General features: G+C 53.0%; 3 protein-coding genes across 3 annotated transcripts; 2 read left to right on the plus strand and 1 right to left on the minus strand.

Moving 5' to 3' along the window:
* Positions 1 to 736: 736 nt before the first annotated feature.
* EsH8_VII_000550 (IMP dehydrogenase/GMP reductase) lies at positions 737 to 2,607 on the minus strand (the record flags this gene model as incomplete). Its single annotated transcript, XM_083270683.1, has 3 exons — positions 737 to 929; positions 987 to 1,932; positions 2,127 to 2,607. The coding sequence occupies 3 exons, from the start codon at positions 2,605 to 2,607 to the stop codon at positions 737 to 739; spliced, it is 1,620 nt and encodes a 539-aa protein (XP_083128240.1).
* Positions 2,608 to 5,323: 2,716 nt separating this feature from the next.
* On the plus strand, positions 5,324 to 10,640 carry EsH8_VII_000551 (uncharacterized protein; the record flags this gene model as incomplete). The annotated part of the gene is made up of 2 exons (XM_083270684.1): positions 5,324 to 10,131; positions 10,256 to 10,640. The coding sequence occupies 2 exons, from the start codon at positions 5,324 to 5,326 to the stop codon at positions 10,638 to 10,640; spliced, it is 5,193 nt and encodes a 1,730-aa protein (XP_083128241.1).
* A 3,961-nt stretch (positions 10,641 to 14,601) lies between these two features.
* EsH8_VII_000552 (alkaline-phosphatase-like protein) lies at positions 14,602 to 18,159 on the plus strand (the record flags this gene model as incomplete). The annotated part of the gene is made up of 4 exons (XM_083270685.1): positions 14,602 to 16,178; positions 16,231 to 16,368; positions 17,201 to 17,404; positions 17,529 to 18,159. The coding sequence occupies 4 exons, from the start codon at positions 14,602 to 14,604 to the stop codon at positions 18,157 to 18,159; spliced, it is 2,550 nt and encodes an 849-aa protein (XP_083128242.1).
* Between the last annotated feature and the right edge of the window lie 1,092 nt (positions 18,160 to 19,251).

Raw genomic sequence — 19,251 nt, forward strand, 5'->3', positions numbered from 1 at the left:
GCCTTGTTACTCTTTTTTTCTTCTTCCCATGGGTTTCTTGTTTTCGTTTTCCGTCCTCACTCTAAGTAGCATCTATCTGTATCAACGCCTGGCATAGCAAGCAGTAGTAGATGTCTCGACGCAGTTACAACTGTAACTGCTTAATACCAACGCTGTCTATGTACAGATACACGAAGTCTCGAGTGCTACAGTTTAAACATCCCGGGGGAGTCCCCCTCTCTCATACATCCAAAAGTCGGTTGGCTGCGGTCGTTGATAGATTTGGACATTGCGGACATGGTCGACGGCGGCCGGAAAGGCCCTTCATGGCAAGCAACGGACACACACACACACACACACACACACACACACACACACACAAATGTACGTAGAGTGGAGACACGGACGGGGTTTCTTTTAAAATAAAAATCTTTGTCATCAAAGACGCTTTTGTTTTCTTCCCCGTGGAGGTTTGGTATTCAGAACGCTACATCATCTCAAGGCAGTTCAGCCCCCTCCTAATGACTCCAAGAACTCCGCTAGACTCAAGAACTGCCGCCCTAACCAAAGCCATCTACCCCTCCCTCATATATGCGTATATAATCTCGAGGGAGAGGCTTTTTTTTGTGGTGGTCCCTTATTTCTTTTTCTTTCCCTTGCCATTCCCTTCATGCCCTTTGAGCTTTTCATCAACCCTTTCTTTTTAGTGTCCCATCCCATCTTGAATACGTCATCATTTCTACAATTCGCCATATTTTCAGGCATAAAGCTTCTTCTCGTAAGACTCCATGTTCACGTTGCCCTCCATCTGGGCGCTGGCGGTACGGATCTCGAAGCGGAGGGTGCCGTTGTCAACAGACTCACGGAGCTCCTTCAGAGACTGAATACCGCAGTCCTGCATGGAGTGCTTGAGGCCGGCAGCCAGGTAAGGAATAAACCTGCTGATAGGACTGGAGAAAAGTTAGCATTCCGAGTTGAACAGATTGAGGCGCAACATAAAAACTTACCCTCTGTGGGCGACCGAACCGGTGACACCCTGAGCAACAAGGACGCTGTCACCCTCGGAGAAGTAACGGGCAGTGCCGGCGTTGCTCTTCTGGCTGTCCTTACCGCCGTTACCGGCCTTCTTGTCCTGCATGGCGTCGATGCTGCCCATGCCACGGTAGGCCTTGACGAGCTTACCCTCACGGGAGACGAAGGAGGTACCCGGGGACTCGGTGGTGCCGGCCAGGAGACCGCCCATCATGACGGTCGAGGCACCAAGGGACAGACCCTTGACAACGTGGCCAACGTTCTGAACACCACCGTCGGCAATGCAGGGAACACCGAAGCGGGCAGCGAAGCTGCTGACAGAGTGCACAGCAGCGGCCTGGGGACGACCGACGGCCATGACCTCCTGCGTGATGCAGGCGGAGCCACTGCCCATACCGATACGGAGACCGTCGACACCGGCCTCAATAAGAGTAGCGGCCTGCTCACGAGTCACGACGTTTCCGCCGACGACATCGAGACCAGGGAACTCGTTCTTGATCCACTTAACCATCTCAACCTGGTACATGCTGTTGCCCTGGGAGCTGTCAAGGATGACAACATCGAGGCCAGCGTCAACGAGGAGCTTGAGGCGGTGCTGATCCTCGGGGCGGGTGCCAATGGCAGCAGCGCAGAGGAGCTGCTTGCTGTCCGGCAGCTTGGAGGCCAGGGGGAAGTGCTGGTTCTTGTTGAGATCGGAACGAGAGATCATGGAGACGAGGTTGTTGTCCTTGTCAACGATGGGCAGCTTGCCCTTCTTGGACTTAGCAAGGATCTTGTTGGCCTCGGGGAGGTCAATGCCGTGCGGGGCAGTGACCAGGTCAGTAACCATAACCGTGGAGATGGACTGGCTCGGGTCATCCTCGAACTGGATGTCTCGGTTCGTGACGATTCCCAGCAACTTGGAGCCGAGCTTGCCGGTCTCTGCAGAAGATTGTTAGCCAATGTACTCGACGACAATGCTGCAGTAGTGAATAAAAAAAAAGTAAAGAGCCGATATCATTGTAAAGTTAACTCCCCATGACGACATGGTCGTCTATACGGTGGAACGAAAGTTATTTTGAATAGTGTGTAATCATGTAGGCGATGGAGGAAGCGAAAAGATCGGGGCTACAAACCTGTGACGGGGAAACCTCCAAAACCCCACTTCTCCTTGAGAGCCTTCGCCTCGCCAACGGTGGTGTCGCGGCTGATAACGACGGGGTCAAGGATGAAGCCGTTCTCGTAACGCTTGACCTTGCGGACCATGTCGGCCTGCTCCTCAGGGGAGCAGTTGTGGTGGATGACACCCAGACCACCCTGGAGGGCCATGTGAATGGCCATCTCGTGCTCAGTGACGGTGTCCATGGGCGAGGAGACGAAGGGGGTCTTGAGAGTGATTCTCTTGGTGACGGGTGAGTCCAGAACGACGGCGGAGGCGGGGAAGCCAATGTAGCCGGGGAGAAGCAGGAAGTCGTTGTAGGTCAGACCGCCGTGCTTCTTGGTGTCCATGAGCTCGTAGATGTCGAGGCCATCACGGCTCTCGTACTCCTTCAAGACCTGGAGGGCGGACTTGGAGTCGAGCACCTTGGCGCCGCTGATTCCGTTGGTGGAAGGCATTTTGAAGTTTTTCAATTCTTTCCGTGAAACGAATAAACACAACGGAGAAGAATAGTAAAACGGAGTTGAAGAACTGTTAGTCTTTCGAAGAAGGATATGGCCGATTTCGAAGACTAAGGGTGGTTATGTCTCTTCTTCCCGTAAGAAAGAAGGAGAAAAAAGTCTTGAGACGGCACCCCGCAGGAAATTTTTTAACTGACGGCTGCGCAACCGGCGAGGAGGGGCAAGTTGTGGCAGGCGGTGAGAGCCACAGTGCGGCGCAACTCACTTGCGAGGGCCAGCCTCACTGTGCCAAGGAACACCCTGGTCAGGGCACCTCAGGCTGTCGACCAATCGCCCTCTTCTCGCCGACTCGTGTGGTCTGGTGCTCGGAGAATCAATGCATATACACAACTTGCAACTCGCCAACAACTTGCATGAAGGGACAAACCTCTGAGCAAGAAGCCGGGGACTGATTTCCGGCCATGCTTCACAACAATATCGAGCAGAGTTTAGCAGATACCGTACGCTAGGTGCAATGTAAGAAGCACTGGGCCCCTATGACGCAACATCAGTGGGAATCCCGAAAATCAGGAAAACTGCCTCCAAGAGCCACTGTGTCGCCTCTCAAGAGAATCTCGAGCGACGTTGCGTTGTACTCGGCGGCGTTCACGCATCACGGCATTCGTATCGAATTGTTCTCGGTGCGAACGAAAACAAACGCCTTGTCGACAATTCCTGCGGCAAAGTTTGGAGCTTCTGGTTGGCTAGAGCAACAAAGGAAGGACAATCCTTGCTTGCCGCAGTAAAAAGAAGAAAAAGAAAAGGAACGAACTGGGCAAAACCCGACACGAGAAACTGCAAACATGACTGCATATATGAGGTTCAGATCCGATGGGACAACATGCGCCAAACAGGGGAGACTCTGAGTAGCCGGAGCATCCGTGCCGCCACCCAGCAGGAATGTCCGACCATGTTCTTTGGGCACGGGTTTGTCTTTTTTTTTCTTTTTCCCGACAGATATTGCTGCTTCCTTTTTTCGAGTTCCATTAAACTGGCGGATAATTCCCGGGCAATCAGACTCGGACTATACCACTGCCATCCCGCTGAGAGATTGCCAGACCAATGCGAAACATTCATCAATGGCAACGCTTGTGGGATCTTTCTTGACATTTTCTTAGCTTGGTGATGGTTTGTAATGGCTGCAATCTACCCGAGCGGTCAAGTGGTACATTGCGAGCAGGTTTCCGACAATTTGCACTCAACCCCAACACGAGAGCGACCGATGAGGTGCTCTGATTGGCTGTTTCAGCTGCACCAAAAAGAAGGAACAAAGAAGAAGAAAACAAGAAAACGACCGGTCTTGGGCCACGAAAACAAACCTCCTGGAAAACCCCTGCAGCAAAAAATGCACTCATGACGGAAGTCAACTTGTAGTCAAACCGTAACCTCTCTATCTCTCACTGCCCAGAATACAGAAATGTATTGCAAACCAAATCAAGATGACCTTCGGTGACTACGGGGATTGAAAGACGTTCCAGAATGACGACAATGGGTGGTGAACGTACTATGCTAATCGAATCTAGCATGCAGATGCCTGTGAGTAGCAGCTATGGAACATGATACCCTACGATGGAAGCAGGTCTCCCTCCGTCGGATATATTCGGTACCCTGTGGCTGAAATTCTTCATCCTGGCTTTTGGGTTTTCCGGTTTTCCTTGGCTTCAACAATAAAGTCTTTCATCTCAGTTGATTGCGTATAAACGACGACGTTTCTGAGACGACAGGCAATCGGGTTAGATTAGTCGACGTGTCAAAACCATGACTGGAGCAGAGCGTGACTTCTGTCAAATTAGGGCCAGTGGTCGACAGCGGTTTGGCCCGCCCATTAGCATTCTTCCAAGGGGTTTGCCTGAATACTTATCTAGATCGACCTTGCAGCTTTGGGCCTCACCGGGCCATCGTGTTGTTGACAAGACCTCTCCGCAGAAGCGCCAGGCCCAGAGAAAACTGACGACAGCCCAATCGACAGAGGGCGGAGGCGGGGGCGGAGGCCGTGCAACGGAAGATTGCTGCATGTGTCTCCACATAAAAAGCCGGCGGGTGCGACGCAGGGGCCAGCGTGAGCCACAAGCCACCCGAATTTACCTGGACACCCCAAGACACTTGTTGCAAGGGGGGCTGGTGGCTGGTTGCTACTTGCCAGGTGCAGCAGTAAACAAACAAACTGCCTTATCAGGTCCCTACTCCCCTCTCCCCCCCCCCTCCATTGCCCGACCTCCAAACGACCCAACATCCCACCCATACCTTGTCATTGACGAGATTGCGACTGCGCTTTGAATGGCAGTGGCTGGACTGGCGTGAAGTGGGCTAGCCGTCCATCATTAATCCTCTCGCCAAAACATTTCTTTCTATCATCATTGTTGCCGTCGCCGCCGTCGACGTCTTCTATGTTTGCGCAGTGCGCGCTCTTATTTCTTGAGAATACGACCTCCATTCCTCCTCGCGCTTTACCGCGCCGTCGCCGGCCGCTTCGAAATCCCGACTTTTGCTTTTAGAGCAACATAGAAACAAAACGAATAGCCCGACCAGCGAACGAGACTCGAGACCGAACCTAATTCCGCTCATAGCATACCTGCCGACGTCCAACAAAGGCGCCCTAATGTTGTCATCCGAATTCCTGAGCCAATACATTCTACATTGCAGGCTTCCTCCGGTATCCTAATCGTTGCCCACCATGTCGCACCGACCGCACCCTCTCAGACAATCACATACCCTGGATTACCCCAGCAACGTTAATCGTCAATCTTCTACCGCTTCCTCCATCGCCTCCTCAGGGTACTCTCTGTACTCCGAAAACAGCCGGGCGAGCACTCAGCTATCTTCAGTTTCCAGCGGATATTCATTACCAAGTTCTCATAAGAGAGGCAAAAGTGATGGTTCACGGTTGCATCAGGTCTCGTTCGGAGGAGAGAACCCTGATCGCAAGAGAGACCAGGATAACAACATCTACTCTATGACTCGGCAGTCACTCCGGCCGCTTTCCCAAGCTCCTACATCGCCATCGTCATCGCCTACTACTGTACCTAAAACAGCTTCAACCCCTTCACCGCCCCGGCCCAGCTACCGTCATGATCGCACGCAAAGCGTCGACAGCGGTAAGCTCTCCCACGCTCAATATGACGGCAGCATCTCCCCAACCCCGCTGTCTCGAACCCTGACAATCCGGCCAAACTCGATGATGCTCAGTCGTTCCGACTCTGTCAGCCGAGGAAGCGTCGCGTTGCCTCATGCAAACGAACCCCCTCCAGCAGTGCACTCAGCGGCGCTGGCTCGGCCGGACTTGGAAAAGCTAGGCCGGTCATCCACAAGCCAGCTGCGCACCTTATCAAAGCTTGCTCAGTCACAATCTGCCGATGAATTTTCAATCACGGCTCCAGCGCAAGAAGTGGTGGGCTTGAGGGGTCGCCGCAGGTTGCAGAGAGCAGACAAATCGAACAGCAACCGTGTTGGCCAGCGGACTGGTGGGTATGGCTGGGAAGGACGAAACTGGATGGACAAACAACGTCAATTCCTCCAAGCGTATGAATATCTCTGTCACATTGGTGAAGCAAAGGAATGGATCGAGGATGTCATCCACAGGGCGATTCCTCCGATTGTCGAGCTGGAGGAAGCCCTTCGAGATGGAGTTACCTTGGCAGAGGTAGTCGAGGCCCTGAACCCCGAGCGACGATTCCGCATATTCAGACATCAAAAACTACAATTCCGACACTCCGACAACATCGCCATCTTCTTCAGATACCTAGACGAGGTCGAGCTCCCAGACCTTTTCAGGTTCGAGCTGATCGACTTATACGAGAAGAAGAACATCCCCAAAGTCATTTACTGTATCCACGCCTTAAGTTGGCTTCTGTTCAGAAAGGGCATAGTTGACTTCCGCATCGGCAATCTTGTCGGTCAACTTGAGTTCGAGCATCACGAGCTTGAAGCCATGCAAAAGGGCCTCGATAAACTCGGGGTCAGCATGCCTAGTTTCGGTAATATGGGAGCCGACTTTGGCATTGAGCCTGCAACTCCTGAGCCTGAGGAGACGGAGGAGGAGAGGATTGATCGCGAATTGGGCGAGAGTGAAGAGTCGATTGTTGAACTCCAAGCCCAAGTCCGCGGGGCCGTGGTGAGGATGCGGCTGGGAGACACCATGCAGCAGCTGTGGGATGTCGAAGAAGCACTAGTCGACCTTCAATCTCGTATCCGAGCTGATTGGACCCGTCAAATCATTGGCTACCGGCTACAAATGAGACGTTTCGCGGTCGATCTGCAGAGCCTCGCTCGCGGGTTCCTCGTTCGAAACAGGATGGCCAACAAGGAGCGTTTCTGGAAAGGACTGGAGCCCGACATCTTGGAGCTTCAGAGTCTTATTCGGGCTAAGAAAGTCCGAGATGAGGTACGAGGCAAGAGATCTCAATTGGCCCAACATGCCGGGCCTGTTCGGGAAATCCAGGCAGCATTTAGGGGTTTCCTGGTCCGGAAGGAGCTCGTTACTCAACATCAGAAAACGGCCAAAGCATCTGGAGAAGTCCAAACCCTCCAAGCTGCCATCCGTGGAATGCTGGTGAGGGGACGAGTTGCTGATGACCTTGAGCTCCTAGACAGACAAGCCGACGGCATAATCGGCCTTCAGGCAGCGGCCAGGGCAATGCTGACTAGAAATCAGATCTCGCGAGAGCAAGAACATTTCCAAGGCTTTGCGCCTCAATGGACTGCTCTCCAGGCAGCGGTACGGGGCATGTCACTTCGCACTGAAATCGCAGCTACGAAAGCCGAACTCAGCCAGCACGTTTCCGGAGTTGAGAGCCTCCAAGCAGCGATCCGTGGCATGTCGCTCCGCACTGAAGTCACAGCAACGAAAATGGAGCTAAGCCAGCACGTTCCCAAAGTTGAGAGTCTGCAAGCAGCGGTCAGGGGCAAGTCGCTTCGGACTGAACTTGCAGCAACGAAAGCCGAACTCAGCCAGCACATTGCCCAGGTTGAGACCCTCCAAGCACACATCAGAGCCGCAGCTATTCGTCGGGATGTCACACAGACGCTTGACGACTTGAGCAGCCATGAGCCAACCTTCATCGACCTTCAGTCCCTCATCCGCGGTATGATGGAGCGGCGTCGTATTGCTGCTGATCAAGATGCTCTATCTCGCGCCGAGCCCAAGGTTACCAAACTCCAAGCTCGCATGCGGGGTTGCCTGTACCGCCAGCAGCATGCAAATCTTCTCGAGGAGCTTGAATCTCACACGCCAGAGATCAAGAAGCTCCAAGGGCTAGCACGAGCGATGATGGTGAGAGGAGATGTCTTTAACCTCATCTCAGATCTCGAGGCAGAAGACGGAGCAATCACTGAGATGCAATCTGTTGCGAAGGCCTTTGTTGTACGGGCCAAATTTGAGGAGAAGAAGCGCTTCTTCAAAGAAAACATGCAGAAGGTCGTCAAGATTCAGAGTTTCGTACGAGCCAAGATCCAAGGAGAGGCGTACAAGAGTCTCACCCACGGCAAGGATCCACCAGTCAATGCTGTCAAGAACTTCGTCCATCTTCTTAACGACAGCGACTTCGATTTCAACGAAGAGATTGAGTTCGAAAGGATGCGTAAGACAGTGGTTCAGCAAGTTCGCCAAAACGAGATGCTGGAACAGTACATCGACCAACTAGACATCAAGATTGCACTCCTCGTCAAAAACAAGATTACACTGGATGAGGTCGTCAGGCACCAGAGCAACTACGGCGGACACTCGATTGGTCTCCTGGCAAACTCGTCTATCTCTTCCACCAACCAATTCGACTTGAAGGCACTCAACAAAAGTTCAAGGAAGAAGTTGGAATCCTACCAGCAGCTGTTCTTCAATCTTCAGACCCAACCTCAATACCTTGCACGTCTCTTCAAGCGTATCCGTGAGCAAGGCACTCCCGAGAAAGAATGCAAGCGAATTGAGCACCTCATGATGGGACTCTTCGGCTATGCCCAGAAGCGTCGCGAGGAGTACTATCTCCTTAAGCTTCTCGCCAGATCAATGAGAGAAGAGGTTGAGTGCAGCAGAAACTTGCAGGATTACCTTCGAGGCAACTTTTTCTGGACCAAGCTTCTCGCAAACTACACCCGATCTCCTCGTGACCGGAAGTATCTACGAGAGCTTCTTGGACCGATGGTACGTGACAATATTGTAGAGGATCCGGCTCTTGATCTTGAGAGTGATCCTCTGCAGATTTACAGGGCAGCAATCAACAACGAAGAGCTGCGGACAGGTCGACCAAGTCGGCGCCCCCTAGATGTCCCCCGAGAGGTTGCTATCAAGGACCCTGAGACCAGAGACCTCTTCATCGATCATCTGCGCGACCTTCGAGAAATATGCGACCAGTATCTGCTCGCTCTGGAGGATCTCCTGCCGAAAATGCCTTACGGCCTACGTTTCCTTTGCCGCCAAATGTTTGATGCCCTTTGCCAGCACTTCAAGAAAGAACCTCAGCACCACCACCTTCAAATTATCACAAATTGGATCTGGCGTTTCTACCTGCAACCCGCCGTTATCGCTCCCGAGAATGTTGGAGTGATCGAGAAACAGCTGAGCCCTCTCCAAAAGCGTAATCTTGGAGAAGTTGCGAAAGTGCTAGGCCAGATCGCTTCTGGCAGACCTTTTGGCGGAGAGAACATATACCTTCAACCGTTGAACGCATTTTTGGGCGAATCCATGGACCGACTTGCTCACATTACACACGAACTCATCTCGGTGCCAGATGCTGAGCGCAACTTTGACATCGACGAGTTCAATGATCTGTACTCCAAGAACAAACCGACTCTGTACATCAAGATGACGGATATCTTCGCCATCCATAACCTGATCGCCGGTGATCTTCCGACGATATGCCCCAACCGAGACGATGTTATTCGAGAAATCCTGCAAGATTTGGGTAGTGCCAAACACAACGAGAGCGAATTGCTTGCGACGGGATCTTCCGACATCCAGATGTACCTCACGCCCAAGCTGCACGATATCGACGATCCAGATGCAGAGGTTAAGGCTCTCTTCATGGAGACAAAACGATGCATCTTGTATATTATCCGTGTACAGACTGGCGCCAACCTTCTGGAGATCCTCGTCAAGCCGATCAGTCCCGAGGATGAACACAAGTGGCGGTCGGTACTGCGCGATGACTTTGCGAACGACGCCAACTCGAAGGGCGCGTACTCGGACGCTCACATGGTTGACGTAACGCGAATGTCATACTACGACCTGAAGCGTACAGCGCTTGAGAACATCATGAATTTGGAGCACATGGGTAGAATCTCCAAGCACAACTTCTACCAAGACATTCTCAACGCCATCGCTCTCGACATTAGAACCAAGAGCCGGAGACGCGTACAACGCCAGCGCGAACTGGAAGGCGTTCGATCGACTCTTGCCAACTTGCACGAGAAGGCCGAGTACCTTGAGCAACAACGCAAGAGCTATGACGACTACATCGAATCGGCGATGGCGACGCTGCAGAAGAACAAAGGGTAAGTCTATCAAATATTGTTTTCAGATCTCAGACCCCGCATGGATGGATCTCCATCCAGCTCCCCATATTATAAGCACGGTCCAAGTGTGTCGCCATAAGCTGACTAAATCTCGTCATTCTAGAAAGAAACGGTTCCTGCTTCCGTTCACCAAACAGTACAACCACCAGCGCGAACTGGAACGTAGCGGGCGGGTCCCCAAGTTTGGGAGTTACAAATATAGCGCTCGGGCTCTCGCGGAGAAAGGCGTGCTCGTTGCATGGAGTGGCGTCACCGATTGGGAGAGGGTCAACCTCACCATCTCCTGCGACGAGGTGGGTGTCTTCTCCATTGAAGGTTCCCGCGGGCACATCCAGATGCCGGGAGCCAGCGCTCTCGTACCGATCGAAGATCTGCTGCAGGCCCAGTTTGAGGCCCATCAGTTCATGAACCTCTTCGAAGGCAACGTCAAGCTCAACGTCAACCTATTGCTGCATCTTCTCTATAAGAAATTTTACCGCACACAATGATGCAGCAGCAGCAAAGACAAATGAGACATGGATTGATGGTATGATTGGGCAACGAAGCGATGTCGCGGGCGGGCAGGATATTTAAACTCTCTTACTGATGCATTGAGACGGATGTTACTTGGGCCGCATATTGGGGTTGACTGACAAAGCAAGGCGAGGGCGGTTTCTTGTCTTTTCTTTTCTTTTTTCCTTCTTTTTTTGAGATTGCATTGCGGGGAACCAAAATTCAATCAACCGGGGAAACAATGCTTGTAGGAGTATATATGAGGAACATCAACAAACCATTCGTCGGGCCAGCAGATCATCTCCTTTCTCCGGAGGGCTGCTTGCCCCAAAAAGTAGGTATTCGGAACCGACTAGGGAGTGGGGAGTCTTGGAAGTGCGGCGGGAAAGGGTTGCATAGGGATTCCCCCCCAGAGTCTTTAGTCGTTTAGATACCTTTTGAATGTTACCAGCATTGTTGTATCCCTTCTTTTGCCGTGGCGACTCTGCACGACGTAGATGTTTCCGAATGAGTAGGCTTGATACGTGCAAGAACGAGGTAGCCTTGCGGTTATCGTGGAGTTTGTGATCCCGTGGCCTGGTGTGGATGCCAAGCGCCAACGGCGAAACGCGACGGGTGGTCATGTGAGGCGACTCGAGACTTTGGGGGCTGAGTTAGCCACGAGGTCTGGGGAAACATGCGCGTATACAGTATACTGTTATCAGACCAAGGGTTAGCTGGCAAGGGAGGTTGCGGCTCCTCTCCGGAAGTATAGCATGGGCAGGCAGGCGATGTTCTGGCAGATCATCGATCATGAGCCTGGACGGCCGATTCACAGCTTCCTGTCAAGTACTATTCACTGTCCATGCTTGTAGTGAGTGAAAGGGGGTGGGGGGACGCGCAAGGTCCGGGAGGGTGTTTTTGCATTTAAGCTGCATTTCGTTGTAAATTAATGTGCCTGAAGGGGTTACCCCTCCGGAGCGGGGTTTGCATCTGGCATATTTTGTCAGCCTTCTGGACGGGGTAAGGTTGATTTTGTTGTTGGTTGGTGAAAGTGGTGGATGTGACGGGGGGTTTCGGAAGGGACCCTGGCTTTGTCTCAGCTCTGGGACAGGTGATTTCGATATTGCTCGTTGGCTGCAGGCTGCCGCTGGCAATTTTGGGAAGGGGACAGGCATAGCTTGGCGCTGTATTGAAGTATGGGTGAGTGAGTGTGTGTGTGTATGTGTGTGGGTGTGTAGGGTGTGTGTACGTGCGCCTGCGTAACCATCCGACGGGATATTTAGGGAGGATGGCAGATTATCTGGCTATGGACTACCAAAGCTCGTGGATGGTGGTGTGGGAGAACACCCCTCATGCAGTTAACGGGTGCTGAAAGGAATGTGCGACGGGCTGGCTTGTCGGGTGATCATCAGTAAGGGGCGAGGACACGACGGAGCCGAAAACGAGCTGGCTCGTTAGGCACAACATGGACGCTGGCCAAGGGGGGAAGGGGCCGCGGCGGGAACAGAGACGGGTGGCCGGAAGTTTTGATCCTTTCCCTTCTCGGGAACTCGGAAGAATACCTTAGTGATGATGATGCCGCTGATGCAGCGCTATCGGCGAATTTGTTGTGGATGAAACGACGATTTGACCCGGATGTCCGCACTTTTAGCTCATGAAGCAATACTGGAGCGCGATGATGTGATTGCGTTAATGGCTGACGGGAAGCCGGGGCCAACACCGGCGGTCAGCAATAATAGAATCTTGCGGGTGTTGGCGCGTGCGCTTGGTGACCAGTGCATCGTGGAAGTGTTGGGATTTATCACGGAGGAGGCGCAAGGCACCAAAGGTGAGCCATGCCCAGAGCGAGAGAACTTATGGCGATGGCGTGACCAGCCAGCCATGAGGGTAACCCCGCAATTGCGGGGTCGGAGGCGGCTCGCCGTGGGAGGTGGACTCCATCACGACATTTCCTGAGGCTCTCGGTGGTGGAATCGTACTATCTAAGATTGGTGATCGGCCATGAGATACGTGGCCCGAAATGGCTGAAATGTGCCGCAGCCTCAGCTCGGGCTGTAGCCCGTAGACGCTTGGAACCTGGAGACGAGGCGACACGTCGGTTGCTGGTTCCGATAGGCCTGTTTGCCCCATCTGGAGTCTAGAGAGCCGCCCTGTTGGCTTCAACTTGGTACCCAGTTACCGGTATTGCGCCTTGCATGCGAATGTCGGGTCGTGGGCCATCGTAGTTGACAATGGAGACGTGGTCGATCATGAAGTCCCCGCCGTTTGAGTGGCTATGATAGCTACATTTTTGTCAAACCATCTAGCTAGTTGTTATTTTCTTGTGTCTCGTGTCCTTATCTGTGGAGATGTTGTTAATGTGCGAACGGAGTCCTCCGTAATTTGATCGTGTGCGTGTGCAGCAGCACTCAAACACGGCCGGCCCTCTTACGGATGACCGTTATCCAAAATCTCCTGTAGCAATGTCAAGCACGTCCATCCAATCGTCCCAGCAAATCGGAGGAGACCCTAGCAGACAGAGTTGAGTGGCGCTTATGCAGGTTGCGGGCTGGGGTGTTTTCTTCTTCTTTTGTTTGGTAAATGGCCAGATGCAAGTGTGCGATTACGGTTTAGTGGTCGAGATCCAGGGTCCACGTAGCAGGGGACGATGGGCGAAGCATGCGCGTTCCTGTTTGATGCATAAGAGGGTTAGTGCACACGGTGCCGACACAGGAACTACTGATCAAGGAAAGGAGCAGGGCACGGTGGCCCATGCTTGTTGTTCTAGAAGGCCTAGCCAGCCGCTCAGCTTCTCTGATTTCCCACCTGTCGTCGATTTTATTCACACCGCCATTTTTCGATGCCGCCTTTCGGTGTCCATGGTGGGAAAAGCGACTAGCCGTTTCGCGAAGGAGCGTTATGAATGACCTGACGATAACTGGAGTCTGACGGGAATAGGTTGCTTCTTATGATGTGAAGATAGCGACTGACGAGCTAGGGCGCGCGAAGCAAACGGCCAGTTGACACTGTCGAGACGTGACTGGCTGGCTGCTGCTCCGCATAGGATATTTCGCCATCAGTTCCTTCGACTACGCCATATTTGACACATGCGACAACCTGTCCTCGGGGGCCGGGCAGCAGCCTAGTGTGTTGGTGTGTTGCTGGTGGCGGCGATAGACTGAAATTTCGAGCCGAGAAGGAGCCCGGGGAACGGGCAGGGTAGAGCATGCCTTAGCTAAACGTGTTTGGTAAGACGGCTGGCTGATGACAAAAGCCACCTTCCTTCACCAGAGGACGGGAAGGAAATTTGGCATTGCGCTCCGGCTGTTCCTGGTGCTCCTTTCTGGCATGGATCAAATGGAAGCCAACTGAACCCCCGTGACATTGCATGAGTCGAGATCAGATCCACTAAGCCGGCGGGCCAAGTTCAGGCGATACGATGGCAGGTCGGTACGAAGTACGGGTGAAGATAGAATCAGCGTTATCTGGGGTATCCTTATCTCCAGCACTCCACAGTGGCCCCTCTTAGTGCATAACCAATGTCTGTGCATGGCGTTGCCCCCGTTTGGCGTTGTTCCTCCTCTGCCTCCTTCTCCACGTTCCGTCGTTCTTTCTTGTCGGGCTCCAAGGGGCCGGGGGATGGGTCGAGACGGATGGGATCTTTCCCCCCTCGGTGCCCTTTCTTAAAGCCCAGTTCCTCCCACATGCGAAATGATTGATTCTTCCCCTTTCTGTCTACATCATCTTGAGAGTTTGGCTGAATGAGCTTTCACTTGTCACTCTATCATTGATCCACTTACATAGATCATTGCTCGTCACTATTCTCAACATACACCCTATCTTGATAAATTAGACCGTTTTTCACACCCACAACTATATTTCCTGTCACCCCCAAGTCAAGCAGGAAATCCCGGCACATCACCCCTCCTAAGACGTCTCTTCCTGTTGTCAAGGGACAACCTTTTTCTCCCTCATCTGTTGGCGTCCGCGAGCATAATGGCTCCAGACCTCAATTCACTCCCTTCGTCGCCGCTGGCGCAGCCCGCCAACGGCAAGTCGGCCAACGGAAATGGGTCAACGAACGGCAGCGTGCCGGCCAGCGCGAAACAGCCCAACATTCTGTTCATTATGGCCGACCAACTGGCCGCGCCCCAGCTCAAGATGTATAACCCCGAATCTCAAATCAAGACGCCAAACCTCGATGCTCTCGCAGCCCAGTCTGTTCAATTCGACTCGGCTTACTGCCCCTCGCCACTGTGCGCGCCCTCCCGCATGAGTTTGATCACCGGTCTTCTGCCTATGAAGATTGGCGCATACGACAATGCCAGCCAGATCTCGAGTGAGATCCCCACATATGCGCACTACCTGCGTCTAAAGGGTTACCAGACAGCTTTGGCGGGCAAGATGCACTTCATTGGGGACCAACTGCACGGCTACGAAACTCGTCTCACCAGCGATATCTATCCTGGCGACTATGGTTGGTCCGTCAATTGGGATGAGCCTGATACCCGCCTCGAGTGGTACCACAACTCCAGCTCCATTCTCCAGGCCGGCACTTGTGTGCGAAGCAACCAGCTGGATTACGATGAGGAGGTCATGTATCGGTCAACTCAATTCCTCTACGACCACGTTCGTGAGGGCCCTGAGAAACGACCTTTCGCCCTCACTGTTTCCCTCACTCACCCTCATGACCCGTATACGATTGAGGAAAAGTACTGGGATCTTTACGAGGATGTCGACATTGCACTCCCCAAGGTCCGCATTCCCAAGGAAGAACAAGACCCTCACAGCAAGCGACTCATGAAGGTTTGCGACCTCTGGGATTACGACTTCACCGACGAGCAAATTAAGCGGGCGCGTCGGGCATACTACGGCGCTGTCAGCTACGTGGATGACTGCGTTGGAAGACTCTTGTCGGTATTGAAGAAGTGCGGCCTTGACGACAACACCATCATCGTCTTCAGCGGTGATCACGGCGACATGCTCGGGGAGCGCGGACTTTGGTATAAGATGAGCTATTTCGAGTCGTCTGTCCGGGTGCCTCTCTTCGTTCGCCACCCTAATCAGTTCGAGCCTCACCGCGTCACCAAGAATGTCTCGACTCTTGACATTCTGCCAACACTCTGCGACTTGGTCGGCACGAAGCCTGCACCCGGCTTGCCGATGGACGGTGTTTCGTTGTTGCCTCATCTTGAAGGCAAGAAGGGCCACGACAAAGTCTACGCCGAGTACACCGGCGAGGGCACTGTTAGCCCGCTCATGATGATTAGAGAGGGTCCTTGGAAGTTTATCCACTGCCCGGCAGATGGTACCCAGCTGTTCAACCTCGAGCATGACCCCTTGGAGCTCGTTAACTTGGCATCTCAGAAGGCCATCTCTGGAAAACTACTCGAGGAGGAGGCGAAAGCGAAGCTTGAGGAGTACACGGCTGAAACGAAGGCCAAGTGGGACTTCGATGCCATCACGGAGGACGTTTTGCAATCTCAGCGAAAGCGCCGGCTCGTATGGGCTGCCCTGACCAAGGGTGCCTTCACTAGCTGGGACTACAACCCGGTCGATGATGGCACAATGAAGTGAGTGTGCTTCCCAATAAGTTTGAAGTCTTTGAATACTAACGGTGAACAGGTACATCCGATCGCAGATCCCTCTTGATGACCTTGAGCGTCGTGCCCGCTTCCCTGCTGTGGACACGTACGGTCGGACTATTGACAGTGCTACGGCAGGTCAAAGAGTCATTGTTGACCAAGCTGGATCACATGGCCAGTAGGGGTCTCGGGCTATTTTTATGATGATGACTATGTAAAATCCATTTCAGGGGCGGCGTTAGGGCATTTGATCGGGAGCTTAGCACGCATGCCTATCTTTTCGCAGACTTCTACCTCATGGCGTTCCAGCATAAATACCTGACAGATTGCGTTCATTGTATATCATGTTTCAGCGGGATTCAAAGGCAACAGAACCCTACAAAAGTAGCAAGATTAGTATAAGAGTCATTGATGCTGATTTTACATATCTACCTTGGAGTATGCAGTGACAGCGTACACCCCCTAGAGTTATCATTGGTTCCCCTTTTGGCCCGGGCATGTTCAAATCCTGATAGCGGAGAAGCTGTACCTCACTTACATCGGCTTCGCCCAAGAATTTGAACTCGTATCATCTATCTTCCCTATGGAAGTGACGACGTGCAGGCCGTTGATAACCTACTTGTAATCCTTTTCTGACTTGCTTGAGCTCTTCCCATGATGAGGGGTTGGTTGCTCCCCTGTCACCAAATAAGAATGGCGTCCCGCATGGCCCCTGCTCTTGCAGCATTGAACCGACCGCCCAGAACTTAAAGCGGGCCAATATATACCCACTATTTCCCCGGCCGATTTTCCAGAACGTCACGTCTCCAACGGGGCCGAAGCTTCTTGGAACCGCAGCTCGACTGTAACACCAAAAACAACACGGTACCCGGCGGCCTTGGAATTGTGGCACACGAGACAATTCTCGCGCCACATTGCTATAATCTCCCACTCACGACCGATTACTTCCTCTGCAGCGACTCGAAAGCCAGGAGGTAATCCGGCGCGTTGACCGCATTTGCGAAAAGCAGCAATTCGACAACCCTCAACCAACCTTCACCCCACCTACCCGGTGTTGCGACGACAGCCACCGCCATGGATAAGCCCAATGCGCTCGGCATCTCTGCTGATGAGTTCAAAGCCATTGAGCAGACGCGCCAGCGCCTGTTCCAACTGTCCAACAGTATCCAGGGTCTGAAGGTGGACGTCCTGAAGAGCAACCCGCTTCCTCCTCCGTGAGTGCACTCCCAGCTCTTCCCCCTTTCCCTTGTCAACTCAAACATCCTCGGCCTCTACGCCAGCCTCTTCCATTCTCCCACAGTTTTTCGAAAGAACCGACGTTACTGACTCCTGCTTCAGGTCATCCCTCCAAGCCCAATCCCAAATCCTCCTCCGAAACCTCCAATCCCTCCTCGAGACCTTGACCGAAAACACACACGTCTTCCAGCACCTGCACGTCTTCCCCGATATCTCCTATCCCGGTCGTGTACACGAGAACATTCTCCTGCAGCTCCTCCGCAAGAAGCTCGAGCCGGGCGTTGAAGAATGGGTTGAGCGCGGGCGCGAGACGACGCGCGAGCTGCGCGCCTCCGACGGCGGGGCGGGCGAGGCAACGCTCGAGGAGGTGTGGCGGGAGGTACGCGAGTGGACAGTCGAGCGGGTGCAGAAATACGTTATCGAAGAGGCGGGCGATGTCTACACGGAGGAGGAACGTGAGAAGGGCATTGAGAATGTCAGGACGGGGCTGAAGAGGGGCCTCGAAGAGGAGGATGACGAGGACGAGAGTGACGAAGAGGCGGATGGTGACGATGAAGACGTTGTTATGACGGGACAGGGGCAGCAGCAGCAAGCGAAGCCGACGCGACCGACGGGACCCGAGCCGGAGATGTTGTTCTGGTTTGAGTCTAGGGGTGACTTTGACTTGCCGCCTAACGTGGACTTATTGAGTCAGGCGGGTACCAAGCGTGGGCCGATGGGTGGAAGGAAGTAATGTTCTTCAGAGGCAGGGACGATATGATACCCAGCCGCGACGACGGCTTTTGACTCCTAGACAAGGATGTTAACTTGGAATACAGCAATGTAGACAACCCGAGCATGTTCCCATTTGGCAGCAACCGGGATGGTGTTGAAGCGTGAAGTGCCAAGAGTAGGATTGTGGTCCATCGGCTATCCACCGTGTTTTGAAAACACTGACCTGATGAGCCGCATTATGCTGTTTGCGACTGAATTTTCCTTGACAGCTTCCAAGTAGTCGGAATCACAAGGTGATGCACGCACCATACGTAATACATATAGTCCAGGCACATTGCTTGCTCTGGCCAGAGCTTTCTCTTCCTTGCTCCCTCGCCCCAACCCTGGAGAAGAGAGGGGAAAGGGGGCCGGAAGAAATGCACCAAGCTCACCATGAAATTCAACCATCTATAGAGGAAGAACTAAGTCATGTTAATACTGATTTCTTATGGCATTGCTTCGGACTTGCTGTATTTCTCAACCCTGACGTCGTATGGGTTTCCTAGCGAACCCCCTGAGCCTGGAACTCTGCAACCTATGACGTTGGAAAGTGCGGCTATTCAAATGCTCAATCACTCAATAAAGCGCTGGCCTGCGACAGTCCTGACGAATGGTCACTTCTACCGTGCGGACGCAGCCTAGTTGTCTAATGTTGACCTCGCTCCCGTATTGGCAACGTATCTCAGCGTTTCCTACACAGGAGTTTAGGTCCAATCAACCTTCCCGTTGTGTCTTCATGATATATATTATCGTTGGACGAGTTTTTTCGGCGTTGGCGTTTTCTATCTAGAAGACGCGTGTTTCCCGCCCGGCTGCCGCAGCTGCTTCATGTGACTATGCTCCTAACATGGCCCCTTCCGTCGTGTTTGCTGAGGCCATTGCTCACGTCATGGCGGCATGAATCGCCAGTGGTTCGCTTGCTTCTCTAGAGCTCCAGTGATACCTCACATTGCTAAATTCATGAGCAAGAACCGTACTCTTCGTGTCAGTAGAATCTCCGTCTCCACATGGTCAACCAAGTCTGGCCCGGAAGTCTCCAGACACAAATTCACTTATCCCTTGACGCTAACAA

The sequence above is a fragment of the Colletotrichum jinshuiense genome, chromosome 7 (genome assembly GCF_051148585.1).
Source record: "Colletotrichum jinshuiense chromosome 7, complete sequence".
Taxonomy (NCBI): domain Eukaryota; kingdom Fungi; phylum Ascomycota; class Sordariomycetes; order Glomerellales; family Glomerellaceae; genus Colletotrichum; species Colletotrichum jinshuiense.